Below are 16,776 nucleotides of genomic sequence, written 5' to 3'. Positions count from 1 at the left end.
CTGTAATTTAGTGTGACCCCAATTAAAACCTGGGCAGGCTTTCTTTTATATATATATCTATTCTGTCCATCCATCCATCTTCTGTTTATCTCTCTGTCTATCCATCCATCCATCCATCCATCCATCCATCCATCCATCCATCCATCCATTCATCTATTATCTTTCTATCTTTTTCCATCTATCTGTCTGTCTGCATATGTATCTGTCTGTCCATCCATCTATTATCTATCCATCTTTTGTCTATTCATCCACCTGTCCATCCATCCATCCATCCATTATCTATCTATCTATCTATCTATCTATCTATCTATCTATCTATCTATCTATCTATCTTCTATCTGTCTCTCTATGTATCTGTCTTGTAAAAATTAAAATTAATGTGCAATAATAAAAATAATATATTTTAGGAGATTTATTAATGATCATCAGGAATGAAGTAATAAAGAAGATACAAAATAAAGACCATGTGCCCATGGCTGGTTAGCCCATTTAAAATCCCCATGCTTAGCTTACCACTGCCACCAAGCTTGCTATCATCATGCCAAAAAAAGGGAGGAACCCTCCATGACCCCGCCTAATATCCCCTGTCTACAGGAAGTACATAAGGACAGAAAGTCAGTGGGCTCCCGGGAAATGTAGTTCTTTTTTAGGGTAACAGATTTTCAATTATAAAGTCTGTCCATTCATCCATCCCTCTATCCTTCCATCCACCTATTATCTGTCCATCTTCTATCTGTCTGTCTATCCATCCATCCATCCATTATCTTTCTATCTATCTATATCTATCTGTCTGTCTGTCTATCTGTCTATCTATCTATCTATCTATCTATCTATCTATCTGTCTGTCTGTCTGTCTGTCTGTCTATCCATTATATTTCACCTCAGTTTCTCTATTCCTCATCTGCAAAGTCAGGTTGGAGGAAAGAGTCTCTAAGGATCACTCTGTCTCTTCATCCTGTGTCTTTCTGTAGTGCTGGGAGGCAGTGTGAGTGGGGAGGCTGGTCTTGAGGGCGGGAAGACCTAAGTTCTAATCCTGCCTCAGATTCCAGTTGGGTGACCCTGGGCAAGTCAAGCTCTCTCCATCTCCTTCCTCATCTGTAAAATGGGGATCCCAGTAGCCCCTCCCATGAGATCGTATTGGAAGCCCTTGGCCAACATTCGGGTCCTGTTGTTGTTAGGGTTAACGTTGCTGAGAGGTTTAGCCTTTTTGAGGGGTTGAATATTGATTGAAGCCACCCTCGCCATGTGGGCACTCAGAACTAGGGGAGGAAGCTGGCAAAGGCGGTATGGAGGGCGGTGTAGGAAAGCAGGTGGCTGCCCAGGCTGGCGGGGCCCCTGCCCTCCAGCACCCCTGGCTCTCCGGCCGCTTGGAGGCCCGCCTCCCGGAGAGGGAGTGATTTACATTTAGCATCTGTTTGGGGCTGAGAGGGGGAATTGGCTTGGCAATTTCCTCTGTCACGCCGCTGTCAGAAAATTAAGCTGTTTACGCCATAGACCATAGAAGGTTAATGGCTGTTTTAGGAAAGGTCAAGTGGTCATTTTCGAGAGAGGCCGTGCTGTATAATCGGAAACGGCAGCAGAATAAAGCATAAAACCGCATCTGACTGCTCCCAGCTCCCTTGGTGGCTGCGGAATGGTGGACAGACAGACAGGTGGATGGAGGATGGATGGATGTGTAGACGGACAGACAGGTGGACAGATACATGGCCAGGCAGGTAGAACCACTGAGCAACTCCCCCCCCCCCCCAAGCTGATCATCCAAATAAAAAAGGGCAAAGCCACGTAGGGGGCTCTGAGAATAGCCAGGCCTGGCCAAATGCACTTTGAGTGGCCTCATCTTGGTAGACGTTTTCAGTCTATGCTTGGCCCCAAGATGGATTCGTTTCTCTGAATAACTAAAACAATCAAGAGAAGCCCTAGACAGGGAAGCCCCCTGGCCCTCCCCCCACGCTCTGACTGTTCATACAAGTCTCCAGGCTCCGTGAATCCTCGGGGAGGACCGCGGGGAAGGCAGGCCCGCGTGGCTTTTATTCGGCACTCTGGCAAGGACCCTGCCCGTGGACCCGAGGCCCGAGGCCGCCCAGGCAGGGCAGATAACACGATGCATTGGGAGGGAGGCTGGAGATTTTGGAGCAGCCAATCACGGCTTGAGATGGTTCTCCCCTGTGCGGCTCACGAGCACCCGGTGCGGGTTTCGGGCGGTTCGGGCAGGATTTCGGAGCTGGCCAGAGCCTCCTTCGCTGATGGGGCGCTCGCTGGAGGAGTCCAAGCCTGGCCAAGCTCAGCGCAGGCAGGGCGGCCAGTGGCCAGCCTCGTGGGGGGTGGGGCACCATTTTTGTCCTCAGGAAATTTTCCCTTTTCTCAGCTGAATTCTGCCTCTCCGAGATTCCCGCAGGCTGCGCCATTGGCCCTGTGGGCCAAGAACAGGTCTAATCCCGGACAGCCTTTCCAATACCCGCTGGCAGCGTCCTCCCTTTCCCTGTCAAGCCCTGCAGAGCCTCCCTCTGTCCTGTCTGCCTTCAGCAGCCCCGGGCGGCTTTTATTGATGCGGTCTGTGGTCTGTGCTCGGCACATAGTAGGTGCTTCATGAACGCCCATTGGCTGACCCGCCTAGTAGGCACCTGTGAATGGCCGGCGTTCCATGAGGACAGCCTGAGCCCCAGCTGCCCGGGTGCCTGCAGTGGGCCGGCCGGCCGCAGCCGAGGACGCTCCCTCGCCAAGACCGGCGCTTCGCCCGATCCCCCGGAGCCCTGGCTGGAGAAGTGGCCCCCCGGAGACTCCATCAGAGCTGCTGGGCCCACAGACGGCGCGGGTTACCCCTTCATCAGGCTCCAGAAAAGCTGGTGTCGGGCTGAGTCCGGCCGGCGCTCGTGGAGCTCGAGGATCGCCCGCGCTCTTCTCGCTCGCTCGGGCCCTTCTCCGCTTCTCTCCCTCCTCGCCCGTCCACACTCGGGCCTCGCCAAACCCTGACCGCGGCTGACCCTCGCCGCCGCCTTCTCTGGCCCTAGAGGCGCAGAGCCCCCGCCTGCCGCTCTCCAGCCCCCGGCAGCTGCTGGGCGTCTCTGGGTGGGCCTCGAGCCTCCCGAGCCGGCCTGTCCAAATGGCCCCCGTTATTTCCCCCAGAACCTTCCTGTCCTCCCGGCCTTCCCGTTTCTCCTGAAGGAACTCGTCCTGCTCCAGATCCGGCCAAACTGGCCTTCCTTCTGCCTCTGATCCCCCCGAATGTCCCGATTCGGCCCCACGGCCAGCCCTCTCCCCCCCCAACCTCACACTCCTTAGAGCTTGTTTCCCTCATGGCAGCCCATCCCCCGCCGGCACAACAGCAGGCACACTATGTGCTCGGCTCATCGTGGCAGCCCATCCCCCGCCGGCACAACAGCAGGCACACTATGTGCTCGGCTCATCGTGGCAGCCCATCCCCCGCCGGCACAACAGCAGGCACACTACGTGCTCCCCTTTGGAAGGCTTCCCTTAAGTCACCCTGAAACCAGCCTCTGCACTTTCTGCCTTCTGACGGCAGCCAGTAAGGTGACGTGCCTAGTGCGTGCCGGGCCCTGCGCCGAGGCCAGACACAGCCCCGACCTCCCTCCTGGGGTCCGAGGGGAGGCCCTGCCCTCCCAGCAGTCAGAGGGCCCCGCTGGGGAAGGCGCCCGAGCCCAGAGAGGGACGGGGAGAGGGCTGGCGGCTGGCGGCGAAGGGCCTGGCACGGCCCCGGCGGTCACGGAGGCGGCAGGGTCAGCCCTGCCTGTGCAGGAAGGCTGGAGGCGGGCAGACCCCGGCGGGCAGCGGGTGCAGCAGGTCAGGGTGAGGGGGGGCCTGCGGGGGGGCCTCAGAAGGGACATTGACAGGGCCGAGGCCCTCCCCAGCCCGTGTCCTCCCTGGCTGGCATCCTGCGAAAGCCTTTGTTGTGTTCAGCAGCCCGTGAGCGTGAGCCCGCCCAGCCCCCAGCACTGTCCACTCTCCAGCCCTGCCTCCTGGGTGCAGGAAAACAACTCAATAAGCAGCTGGCCTCCAGGGAGGAAGCTGGAAAGGCTGGTCCGCCATACATATGGATGAGAGTCCTTTAAAATGCGAAGGCCCAGGGAGGCCTTTATTGGCCTGATCTTCAGGTGGCTTTAATAAGGCAGCAGCCGCCTCCGCCTCTGGTTTGTGCCTCCCCCTCGGGCCCAGAGGAGGAGGTGTGGCCTTGCTTTTCTCCACAGCCTGACGGGTGCTCTCTCTCCTCCTCTCTCCTCGCACCCTTCCTTGTTTCCTGTGACCCGCCGTCCCCAGGGAACAGCCGGCCTCCGGCTCCCCCCCTGTCCAGCTCCGGGCCGGGCTCGTGGTGCCCTCCTGGCCGCCCGCTGGGCACCAGACCCGGGATCCGCCGGACTCCAGGTCCACCTTCTCCAGCGGCTGAGGGGAGGGACGGGCGTCGTGCTCTGCACCAACTGGTGCCCCAGGAACTTGGGCGCGGCCTGACCTCTGCCTAATAGGAAATGGGGCCGGGGGCTGTGGAACGAATGGAGGGTTCTTTCTCCAGCAGCGATTAGGGGTTAATTATTAGCAATTCGGGGTGAGCCACAGGAGCCTCGAACCTGCTGCCCCTTCCCAGAAGCCCTAATCGGCCTCCTCTTCCACCAGCGGCCACTGGAAACCATCTGGCTGCTTTGATGTCGGGTTAATCATTGAGGTGTGTACATGGGGCGCCCTCTGGGGGGCCGGCCTGGCTGTGGACCCCGAGCAGGCCTCAGCCCGTCTGTTCCCCTTCAGAGGGCTCCCTTTACCCTGGACGAGCAGCCGGCAGCACACGGGGCTCCCCGAGCGACAGCAGTGCAGGAAGGGCGCTCGGAGCTCACAGAGCCCCCCCCCCCATTTTACTGAGGGAGAAGTGGAGGCCCAGGGAGGGGGCGGGCTTGTCCCGGGTCCCCGAGCTGCTTATGGGTAGAGCGGAGGTGCTGGCTCCCCCGCATGCTGAACCTCGGCCTTACGGCTCCTCAGGTTTGGGGATCCCAGTGCAGGGCCAGAAGAGACCACCCAGGAAAGCCTGTGGGACAGGCCAGCAAGCCCAGCGAACGTGGGCCCCCTAGTCTGGAGGGGGGCTGGGCCTGAGCGAGAAGGGCCCTCCGGGCCACCCAGCTGCCGTCTGTGGGGCCTGGCTCCGTGTTCAGGTCCAGCCCTGCTGAAATGAGCAGCCAAGGAGGGATCGGGGTGGCCGTGCCCCAGGGGAAGGAGCCCCGGCTTTGGAGGCCGAGGACCTCCTTGGCCTGACCAGACCTCAGTTTCCTCATCTGCCCAATGGGACGGGCGGTCTAGAATCCCCTTGAGGGCCCCTCCAAACGTCCTGCCGTTCACGGTCTGGTGGTCCCCCCTGGAGGCCCCACAAGCTGAGTCCTGCAGACTCCTGCCGGGGGGGGCCTCGTTCCTCTGGAGCGGCTCCGGCTGACATGGGCGCTTTCTTTCCAGACGCTACTACAAGGAGGCGAGCGGCCTGATGCTCGACGTTGGCCCCTACACGAAGGCGCTCGAGGTAGCCATTCTTTGCCGAGGGTTGGGGGGGCTCCATGCCGGCGGGAGGCGCCGGGCCAGAGCCCGAGACGGCCGGCTGACGAGCTCTGCCGCCCAGCCCTGCCTCGGCCCTCGGCCGCGTCTCCCCTTCCGACCGCCGGCTTCCTGTGGCCCCCCTCTGCCTCACCAGCACCCCGTTTCCTTCCAGTACGCCTGTGACGTCCGCGCCGAAGTGGTGGGGAAGCCGGCCCCCGAGTTCTTCAAGGCTGCCTTAAAGGAAATGGGCCTGGAAGCCCAGCAGGTGAGTGTCCCCGCCCCCTCCCCGGCCTCCCCCCCCCCCCCCCCCGGGCTCTGTCAGGAGGGGCTCCTTGAAGGGGGCCTGGCGGACAAGCGCAGAGACGCAGGCGGCGGCCGCGTCCCCGGCCTGCTCTGCGCCCACGTCTTTGCCGCGGCCCGCTTGGAGACACCCGAAGCTGGGAGCGCTTGCTCAGGCTCCCAGAGGAGCTCCCCCGGCCTCCTGCCCCTTACGTGCCCCCTGGGGGCCAGACGCAAACGCGGAGGGAAGTCCCGGAGGCTGGCGAAGGGCAGCACGTGCAAACCCGTTTCTTGGGGCGCCACTAGAAAGGGAGTCCTGTTGGCGTACAGTGGGCTTCCCAGGGTGACCCGAAGGGCAGGTGGCCGCCGGACCCCGGGGGGGCCTGGGCTCCGCATGGGCTCTCCACTCTCAGTCTCAGGAATGGCGGGCCTGGTCTGATTACCTGAGCGGCCTCCCCGGGAGAAGAGGCCTGGACTCCGGCGTCCGGACCAGCCTGTCCCGAGAGGACAGGGCGGGCGTGGCCGGCCGGCCGGCCTTGGGGACAAAGGCCCACAGGGTCAGTGTGCGTCCCGCTGAGAAAGCCGCTGTTTTCCCTGGCTGGCGACAGCCTGTCACTGCACACAGATGGACCATCTCTGCCGTGCTGGGCCCAGCGCTGGCCACTATCCTTTGGGAACGCCGTTGAGGAGGGGCTGGGCAGGTGGGCATCCAGAGCAGAGGAGCCGGGGGGGGGGAAGATGCCAGGGGGGGGGACGGGCCGAAGGAAGCGGGGAAAGGTAGCCTGAGGACATCTCGAGGCTCTCCTTGCAGGGTTTGTCCAAGAGGGTAACAGCAGTGTAACGAGGACGGCCAGAATTCACTTGAATGTGAAGGTTTGCAAAGTGCTTCACTTGTATTTTTTTACTTATTTTAATTCTTACAACCAGCTGAGGCACCCATTTTAAAGACGAGGAAGCCAAAGCTCGTAGAACTTGGGACTTGCCCAGTCATACAACTAAGGAGTGTCCAAGACCGAATGTGGATTCAGATCTTCCTGATTATTCCTGATGGCCTTCTAGCCCCTGTGCCAACTAGTGCCCCCCCCCCCCCCCCCATGTAGAGATCTTGCAAAGAAACGTAATTTGGCTGGAGGAAAATTTCCTCAACAATCAGAACTCCATTCAGAGTCCTGCTGTGATAGGGGCTGCCTCGGAAGATGATGAGTTCTCCATCTTGGAGGCCCTTGAGGTCGAGGCTGGGCGCCCTCTTGTAGCTGAGGTGTCGGATGGGATGGATGCTCCCCGGTCCCTGAGTCTGCGGATCCTTCACCCAGTGGCCATCCATAGCCATGCCACAAGCCCTGTTCTTTGTCCTCACTGCCACCTCACGTCTTTACCAGGCTCTCTCCCCTTGACGAAAGTCTATCCTATCCTTTTCTCAGGTCCTTGATCCCCCTTATCATGCCACTGATCTTGCCATGCCCACCCCCCAGTTCTAGAACATTCCCATCTGCTGCACTCACTCCTCCTCAGGTGCTACCAAACGGAACTGGAGCAAATCGGACACCAGTGCTGGCTGGGTCCATTCCACAGCAACGGGACACCAGCTCTCCTGGGCCCCCACTGCTGCCGAGCGGTCCTGCTCTGCCCCCTTATGGGCTACCCCCTCTTCCTATCCTTCCTCAAATCTCTCATGGCTGCCCATCTCCCCATTCTCTGAGCTGAGACCCTGACTTGTGGTTTATAGACAAATCGAGGCCCTCCCCTTCCGTTCATCTCCTATCATGCAAGGACTTTCTGCCCTTTCTCCTCTTTTGCCCTGGTGTCACATGACGAGGCGGTCGTCCTCCTTTCTGAAACTGGCCCCTCTGCCTGTGGAAGTGAGCCCACCGTATGCCGTCTCTCCTCCCCACGCTCACTTACTTTCATCTCTCCCTCTCTCCTAGTTCCTTCCCAGCTGCCTACAAACAGGCCTATGACTCCTCCAACCTTAAAAGCCCTTCCCTTGATCCTGAGCCCTTCCTGCTCACTGTTGTCCTGCATCACTTCTGCCTTTGGTGCCTAACCTACCTCCCCCAGAGGCCATCCATGACTGGTGCTTCCCCTTCTTCTCGCACCCTCTCCTTGACCCCTTACAGCTCCATTTCTGACCTCTTCCTTCCACCGAAACTGCCTAAGCTCTCTATGGCCTTGGATTCTGGGGATCACCATCTCCTGCTTGATACTTCCTTCTCTCCGGGCATCCTTCCCTCCTGGTTGGCTTCCCAACTCTCGGGGTCCTTCCAAGCCTGACTCGAACCTTCTTTCCCTCTACATCGTTTCACTTGGATCACATCCGTGCCCAGATTCCATTCTAATCTCGGGGCAGTGATTCTCCAATATAATCTTTCTTGTGACCTCCATTCCCGACTCTCCCGCTGCCTGTTGGACACCTCAGACCGAACGTACCATAGGCATGGCCAGGCCCCCTTGCCCTAAACGGAATTCCTTATCTTTCCCCCCAAACCCTCCTCCTTCCCTGCCTTCTCTGTTGTCAAGGATGCCGCCATCTTGGCAGGCTCATGACTTTGGTGGCATCCCCAATTCCTTGCTCTCATTTGCCTTCCCATCCAAGAGGTTCTTCCCTTGACCCCTTGTCTGTCCCGAGATGCCACCGCCACCCCTCGGGGGAGGCCCTCCTCCCCTCAGCCCAAGAGCCGCCGCAGTCCATTGGCCGACTTCCTTGTCTTCTGCCTCTCCTCTGCCATTGGCCGACTTCCTTGTCTTCTGCCTCTCCTCTGCCATTGGCCGACTTCCTTGTCTTCTGCCTCTCCTCTGCGGTCCTTCCTTCCTTCAGCTCTGCAAGCGACCTTCTTCAGGGCAGGCCTGACCCTCTCGGGGGGCCAAATAGAAAGTGCCTGCTTTGATGTGCAGGCCTCCCTCCTGCCTTTCTGCTTCCCCTCCGTGATCTACCCCACCCGCCTCATCTTGTCCCCCAGGCCACCCTGCCCTCGTCTCTCGGCTCGGAGTGTGCCTGGAAAGCTCTCCCTTCCATTGCCAGCCCCGGATGCCTCCCTCGGCTCGTGCCTCCGGGGCTCTCTCTGTCTGTCTGTCAGTCTGTCTGTCTGGGGCCCTCTGGCCCCCTCCTCACGGCCATGCCCATCCCCGGGCTGGGCTGAGATGTAAAAGTCAGGCAGTTCACGTTGAGGCTGTTTGTGTTTTTATTTCTAATGAGAAGCTGTCCTGCCGGCCGTGGCGAACCTTAGACTCTCCGAGCTGCTGCCATCAATAAAGTCATCACCAGCCATTTCCCCCGATACCGGCGCCTTCCCGGCCCAGCCCTTTCCAGCCGCCTCTAGGATGAACGCAGCTCCCTGAAATCCAATTTCATTTTAACCTTTCCTTGGCGGCAGCGGAGAAGCGGCCGACGCGACTCCTCGGCTCGAGGAGAAATTCAGCCTCTTCTGGCGAGACCCAGCAAACCCGCCTTAAAGGTTATGTGCGGCCGTGCCTTTGGTCTAAACCGAGTTCAGGCCGCCGCCGCCATCTCTGCCTCTGGCTCAGTTCCATCCACCGTCGAGCCTTGGTCGGCCCCTCCCTGACCTGGCAGGCGTGCGGCTGCCCAAAGCAGAGGGCCTGAGCTCCCTCCCAATTGGCTGGCGGGACGCGGAGCTGGGAAGGCTTCCTGGAGGAGGAAGGGTTGAGTGGCCGCAGGGAACGAGCCCTGATCCTCGTCTCCGCCTCTACCGGACACCAAGGATCCCAGTGAATTCCATGGGCAGAGGGTCTGGGGAGCTCTCCGAGCCCGTGGGGGGCGCCCCTGGCAGAAGCTGTGCCCGGGAGCCGGGCCTCCCCTTCTTTCTCCATCAAGATACGGCCTCGATGGGCAGCTCCAAAGGTTTCTCCCTCTCAGCCTGCAGCCTTCTGGCGGGGGTCCAGGAGGCCTTCAGGGAAATTCTCATTTCATCCAGCACTTTCTGTTGGGTGTGAGGATTAGAGGTTGCATGGCCTAGTGGACAGAGAGGCCAGCCTTGGACCAGGAGGACCTGAGTTCAAGTCCTGCCCCAACACCCAGCCGATTGGCTTCCTGCTTCTGGCTAAGTCCCCTGGAGAGAAGAGGCAGAGGGCCTCTCTACGCCGGGGAATACCTTCTGCCTCTGGAGCCTCTTCTCTTGTTCAGTAAGAAGCACGCTTTGACTTCTCGGGATCCTCTTGAAGTTCATTGGCCGAAGGCCTTGGAGCTGGGCAGGAAAAGGACCAAGACACTTGGGGGGTCGTGGCGGGGGGGGGTCTCCCTGGGAGCCCTCCCTGCGCTGGTCCATGGCACAGCCGGTCTTGGGAGCTGGAGAGCCTTCGCTTGGTGTGCGACAGGGTCTGGCCTCTCACTTTCACGGTCTCAGGAACTCCCAGATGAGAAACGGGGCTTCTCTTTGGGGGCCTGCAGAGCCGAGGGACCGGCCCAGGGGCGCCTGGGGATGGAAGGGAGGGTGGCCAAACGCCGGTGAAAAAGATGCCTAAGAAACAAAGATGGAGCCTGCAGCGCTGGCTCGCCTTTCACTTCCCAGCCCGAAGCCAGGCCTGCAGAGCGGGGCAGCGCCTGGCCGGAGCCGCCCGGAGCTCCTAATTCTTGCTGTGACCTTTGGGCTTTATGCGCCTGCCTCTCCTGGTGCCGCCTCACAGCTAAAGGCCGCTTTGACAGGGACGGCTGTTTATTTCCCTCGACAGCCCACCTCCTGACCTCCATCTTCTTGCCAATGATTTTTGAAATCCTAAATGATTTGGGCATAATTGCTCCTCCGTTCGTGATTATCGTCCTTCACCGATAGTAAATCTGTGCCGTCCCCGGGGGCCGGACTCCATTTTGGTATGCGGATGCCACAAGCTGTGCCGACAGGCATCGCTGATCATGTGCGGCCTCGCCCCTCCGGCTGCCGGGCCCCCCCGAGAGGCCGCCCAGGAGATGGCAGACATGCGGGGAGCCCCCTTTGTTCAAGGCCTCCCGAAGGAGGGTCTGCCACGGAGGCGGCCGGCAGAGCTCAGACCCCGAGAGCTCCCGCCGCCGTCTCGGAGCCGCTTCGGCCCCGTTCGACCCCTACCCAGGAGAAGGGGGTCCGTGGGCTGCTCCCCATTTTGAAGGGGGAGGAGATGGGGGCATGGAGAGGCGGGATGGCTTTCCTGCCTGGCTCCCCGGGTCCTCTCCACAGCGCCAGGACACGGGCTCGCTCGCTCGGTCAGAGGGCCTTTATGAAATGCCTACTATGTGCCAAGCAGGAAGGCAAACGCCAGCCCCTGCCCTCAAGGAGCGCCCAGGCCAACGGCGGAGACAACGGGGAAACCACTGCGCCCCAACAGGCTCCCCCCAGGATAGACTAGAGACCATCCCCGGGGGAGACACCACCAAAGGGAGGCGGGAAAGGCTTCTTGGGGGAGGGAGGATGTCGTGGGGAGGCCCTTCTGTTCTGTTCTCGCTCCCTAAAAGCCACCCATCCGATTCCCCGGGGAAAAGCCAGCAGCAATGAAGAGAAAGGCGGAATGGAAGCGTTTTCATTTCAAAGAAAGGCAGGGGGCGGCCAAGGGGACACTCCCGAGCTGTGTGACCCTGGGCCAGTCACTTCGCCCCTGTGCCCAGGCCGTACCACCCTTCTGCCTTAGAACCAACACTCCTCATCGATTCTAAGAGGGAAGGGAAGGGAGCAAGGAAACAAAGAAGGACATTCCGTTTGAAGCCTCCATCTTGGAGGCTGTTGGGTCCATATGGAAGACGAGGGCCTTCCGGTGCTCCTGGGACACTCCGAGAGCACCAGTGTGGCGTTCTGCGGAAGACACGCTCGCCTGCTCCCCAGCATGCGGCTAGAGGGATGGGCAGCCGGGCCACGGAAGTGGGGGAGCCAGCCGCACCCCGAGGTGAAGGGATGCTCACTGCCTCTCCCTGTGAGCTGCCCTCGATGCGAAACCCCGTCCTGTGGCCGCCAGCTTTCTCCCAGGAAGAGCTTCTGCCCGGGTGCTGGAAGGCCCCAAACGCCACAGGACTGCCAAGGCGGGCCCCGAGCAGTGACTTGTACCTTGGAGGAGAACCGGCGTGTCCTTTGGGGGAGATTTGGCGGCGCCCAAGGGCCCCCGACGCCGCAGTCATGGCGTTTGCTCCATGAAATGCAGCCGCAAAGCATCATTGGAAAAATCCTGCTGTTAAACCCAGACGGGCCTTTGTTCAGTGCCCTCGGTGCCACCCAGCCTGCTTTTTTCTTCCTGCTCCAGTCTGGCCCCGGGAATGGCCTGTTTGTCTGGGCACCGGTTCGAGCCAAGCCCTGCCCCCGGGGGCTTCCTTCTCCTGGGGTACACCTTGCAGACAGACAAGCAAATGCAAGATCATTTGAGGGAGGAGCGGGCAGCGACCACGAGGGAGCCAAGAAAGCGTCCTCCCAGGAGAGGCCAAACGAGGCCGAGGGGCGAAGGGACAGCGAGAAGGCCAGATTGGCCGGCTGTCGAGGGCCTGAAGCGGATGAGTCCCATGGCAGGTGGCTGGCAGATTGTGAAGGGGGTGAGCTGCCCCTGACCGAGCCGTGTGTGCCCCATCCCAGAGGCAACAGAGAACCACGGAATATCCTTGAGAGGGAGAGCGCCACAGCCCGGCCCGTGTGTTAGGGAACGGTGGGCGACTGAGAGGAAGCTGGATTAAAGAAGACAAGTTAGAAGCAGGGAGACCCAGAAAGTCACTTCGGCTGTCAAGACGGGGGGTGCCGCCTAGACGTGCTCTGTGGGCCGTGTAGGACGCGGCGGGGGGGAGGAAGGGAGGTGGAGGCTCCAGAGGAACCAGGGCCCGGGGAGTTGGGCGGGCGGGAGGGAGCCGCACCGAGAGCCCCTTGGTCGGCGGTGCCCCCCGGCAGCGGGCGCCGGTGCCGAGATACTTGAGCTCCGGGCAGAGATGACGACTGACCGACTAGCTTTGGGCGTCATCCTGGCAGAGACGATCAGGGAGCCCACGGGAGCCATTGGGATGTGCGGAGACACAGGCCCGAGGAGAAGGCAGGCCCTGGGCCGGGCACAGAAGGGGGCTGACAAAGGAAGCTAAAGAGCCAGGAGGCTGGCAGCGAGGACAAGAGCGACGCGCGTCGAGGCCGGGAGAACGTGGCAGAGCTGCGGAGGAGGGAGACGGTGCAGACCACCTTTCCAGGAATTTGGGGGGAGAGAGAGAGGCTGGAGCCTTGTGGGGGGCAGTCAAGAAGACATTTAAAGGGTGACAAGGGGGGCCCAAGGAGGAAGGGGCCAGCGGAAGATCCGAGCCAAGGCGGGCCTGTCTAAAGGGCCCGGTGCCCCCAGCGCCCGGGGGCAGAGGAGAGGGCTGGCGGCCTGGCAAACAGAGGGGAGGAGGAGGGACGAGAGAGTGCAGAAGGGCCCGAGATAGATGGTGCAGACTGTCTGCATGTCATAGTCTGAGCAGTCGGCATTCTTTGGAACTTTTATTGATTTTTTTTCATAACATCCATAGACTTCGGTTGTGACAGAGCAGGTCATGAAAGCAAAACAAACTCACCCATTGATGATGTCCAAGAACTTGGGCCTCCTTCTGCATATGTGACTGCCACCATTTTACAGAGAAGAGGGAGGCGGCCTCCTCCTCCTTTTGAATGCAGACTGGTCAGTGGCCTTCATCTTGTCCAGTGGTTTGAGAGGAATTAATTTGCCTGCCATCTTGTGGTGTGGTTTGAGGTGAGTTCAGTTGGCCACCATCTTGTTTTGGTGTGGTTTGAGGTGAGTTCAGTTGGGCGCCATCTTGTTTTGGTGTGGTTTGAGGTGAGTTCAGTTGGGCTCCATCTTGTTTTGGTGTGGTTTGAGGTGAGTTCAGTTATCTTGTTTTGGTGTGGTTTGAGGTGAGTTCAGTTGTTTTGGTATGGTTTGAAGTGAGTTCAGTTGGGCGCCATCTTGTTTTGGTATGGTTTGAGGTGAGTTTAGTTGGCCACCATCTTGTTTTGGTGTGGTTTGAGGTGAGTTCAGTTGTCTTGTTTTGGTGTGGTTTGAGGTGAGTTCAGTTGGCCGCCATCTTGTTTTGGTGTGGTTTGAGGTGAGTTCAGTTGTCTTGTTTTGGTATGGTTTGAGGTGAGTTTGGTGGGCCGCCATGTTGTTTTGGTGTGGTTTGAGGTGAGTTCAGTTGGCCGCCATCTTGTTTTGGTATGGTTTGAGGTGAGTTCAGTTGGCCGCCATCTTATCTGAGTGTTTCTGCTTTTTCCATTGTTAGCTCATGAAAGTCTTCCCAGATTTCTCTTCTTCTTTATCCCTGATCCTGCTTAAGGCCATACATGAGATTCTTCCATCTACTTGCTTTTTCCTTTGTGGAGAGTGAGGCTGGATTCATGGTTCTTGGGAGTGATTATAGACCTCATGAAAGGCTTGGCAGGGTCCTGGGGGCGAGTCATCCAGCCCAGCAGCTTCCACAAGCCACTGCATCTGGGAGTCCTCATCAGCCTTCAGAATGCCTCTTCCCTCGCGTCTGCTCTCAACAGCCTCCCCTCCCTTTGGGGAATGCGTGGCTCTTGGTTTGGGCCTTCTTCGAGGTGGGCCATCAGAGTCCTCCAGTGCAGTCTGGCGAGTCATTCCGTGGCTCTCTGGCCCAGAATCTCAGGCGATTTTAACACATGCGGAGAGACTTCTCCCTGATGGAGGGCTTCCACGGTGTCCGAGGGGCTCATTTCTCCGTCTAAGAAGCTTTCGCCGTCCCTTCCGCCCCTTAGAAAGCATTCAGACTCCTCTGAAATCCTCGGGAGCCCTTTCCAGGCTCGTCGCGCCTCCCTCCCCTCACACTGGCAGCCAGCTAGGCCTCCCTCCCTCCGGTGCCTTTCCTGTATCGTCTCCTTGAACCCTTCCCACCGTCCTCTCACCCAGGGCCTCTCTGCCTCCATCTCGCAGGCCTTCATTCTGGAGGTACTGGCGAGCTTAGTGAGCAGAGGGCCGCGGTGCGACCCACATCTCCCGTCCAGGCTCTGCCCAGCATCTCCTCCTCTTCTCCCCCCTCCAGCGCTGGGCCGTCCTCCCTCCTCTCCGCCGCCTGCTCCAGGCAAGTCCAGGCGTGTGCTAAGCCCCTCCGATGTGCCGGAGCCACAAAGGAGGGCAAAGAGCAGAGCGGGCCGACCCTTTGGGATCGTGCTAAGAAAGTACCCCAAAGGGGCCTTTTCTTTGGCCCAGGGACGTGCCCTGCCCAAGAGGCCGGGGCAGACAGAAGGCTCCCGTGGACGGCCGAGCAGGCCTGGCCACAAAGCGGAGGCCCCGCCGTTGGGGCCGGCCACAGGACACCTCCTGGCCGTGAGCGTCATAGAATCGGACTGTGAGAAACGGGGAGCCTGACGAGGGACCCAGAGACGGAAGGGGAGCCCGAGATGGACCTGAGCCTTTGGACCGTGTCTCCCCTCCCTGGGACGCTCCCCTCGCTCGGGCCCTCGTGGCCCCTTCCCTGCACGCATGCACGCACGCACTGCAGCAGCCTCCCGGACGCCCTGCCTCGTCTCTGCTTCCTGGCCGCTCTCTGCGGCCGCCAATGGAGTTGTCATCTGGCCCCTCTGCTCCCTGGGCTCACTCTGACCTCCGGGATCTCTTCCCAAAGCTGCCCCCCAGCCCCAGATTTTCCCAGAGTGCTTTGCCTGGAGTGAACTTTGACCCCATTATGCCCCCCTGGGAGGGTCCCTAGAGGTCCTCAGATGGGGAAACGGAGGCCCGGCGGTGCCCCGGGCGAGAGACCTGCTCAGGGTCCCACCGTCCGGCGTTTTCCTGCCTTGCAGTTGGCTGAATTGGGTTTCATAGGGAGTCTCAGCTTGAAAATGTGTCCCAAGAAGTCATCTGGGCCGTGGGACGCGCGGCCGATCCCAGCTCCTTCCGGTGCTCCGCGGTCCTGGGGGGGGGGGTGCCCACACGGGGTTTGCCGTCCGGGGGATGGGCACGGCGCGCCCTGCTTGGGTGCCAACCAGATCGATTTCAGAGGCGGAGCCGAGGCGGGCGGGACGGGATCACCCCTCCGGTTGTGGGCAAAGAGGGAGCCAGCGAGGCTGACCCTCTCCTGTGTTTCTCTGCCGCAGGCCCTCATGATCGGAGACGACATCATGGGCGACGTGGCCGGGGCCCAGCGCTGCGGGATGAGGGCGCTGCAGGTGCGCACCGGCAAGTTCAGGTCAGTCTCCCTCACGGGGGCGGGGCACGGGGAGAGGCGCGGCCTCTGGGGAGCCTCCCTCTGGGGCCTCCCTCTGGGGCCTCCCCTCTGGACCTGCGCCGCAGCCCGAAGGGCTCCGGGCCTCCTCGGGGCTCTGGGACTAGGCAGGGAGGCCAGAGGCAGCCTGTGCTCCTGGGGCTGCGGGAGGCCAGGGAGCCGGATTCGAGGGCCTCCCCCTTGATCTTTGGCCTTCCGCACTCTCGGCCTCCATGGCGGGCCGAGCTCCGAGGAGGCCGGAGAGAGCCTCCCTCTGCTCTCCCGCCTGTCCCGATGAGACCCACGCAGATGCGGGGCCGGGCCGAGGGGGCTGCTGCCGCCCAGCTGCCCGGAGGGGGCCGGGAGGCCTCCGGGCGCCCCCTGAACCAGTGGACGCGGTCCGGCCTTTTTAGAACTCTGCCGGCCTCAGCCTGGGCCCGGGCTGTGCCGGGGGGGGCACCTTGCAGCTTCCGCCATGCCTGTGCCGGGCCGGCTCCGCCCAACGAAGCGGCTCTTCGGGCATCGGGGCTGGGAGGGAGCCTGGGGGCGGGCAGTGCCAGGGCAGCACGTCCAGGTCCGCCTGCAGTGACCGGGCCCGGCCCGGCGCTGACCGTCCCCACCAGGAGTAAAGGGGGCGCCTCCTGGCTGGGACCCCGCGCCGTCCCCGCCTCCGCCGCGACTGGGGAGAGGACAGCTGGCTGGGAGGAGGGCGCCGGCGCCGGCCGGGACCAGTGACTCGTCCAGGGTCACCCAGCGGGGACCGTCTCTGGCTCTGGAGCCCCGGCCCGGCCCTGCTTTAATGAGTGCCTTTGACACTTGCGAGTGAAGCCAGAGCGGCCCTCGGGTTC

General features: G+C 60.8%; 1 protein-coding gene across 1 annotated transcript in view; it reads left to right on the top strand.

Moving 5' to 3' along the window:
- The window catches only part of LHPP (phospholysine phosphohistidine inorganic pyrophosphate phosphatase), a 35,234-nt gene extending 18,962 nt beyond the window's left edge, over window positions 1-16,272 (top strand). The window contains exons 4-6 of the mRNA XM_056795361.1: window positions 5,446-5,509; window positions 5,696-5,788; window positions 15,822-16,272. Of these exons, the coding sequence (XP_056651339.1) occupies window positions 5,446-5,509; window positions 5,696-5,788; window positions 15,822-16,133 (469 nt within the window). The 3' untranslated portion in view covers window positions 16,134-16,272. The remainder of the gene's footprint in view (window positions 1-5,445; window positions 5,510-5,695; window positions 5,789-15,821) is intronic.
- The last annotated feature ends 504 nt before the right edge of the window (window positions 16,273-16,776 follow it).

This window comes from Monodelphis domestica, chromosome 1 (assembly GCF_027887165.1).
Source record: "Monodelphis domestica isolate mMonDom1 chromosome 1, mMonDom1.pri, whole genome shotgun sequence".
NCBI lineage: Eukaryota > Metazoa > Chordata > Mammalia > Didelphimorphia > Didelphidae > Monodelphis > Monodelphis domestica.
The sequence above is the reverse complement of the archived record's forward strand: the minus strand, read 5'-3'. Positions and strand labels throughout refer to the sequence as shown.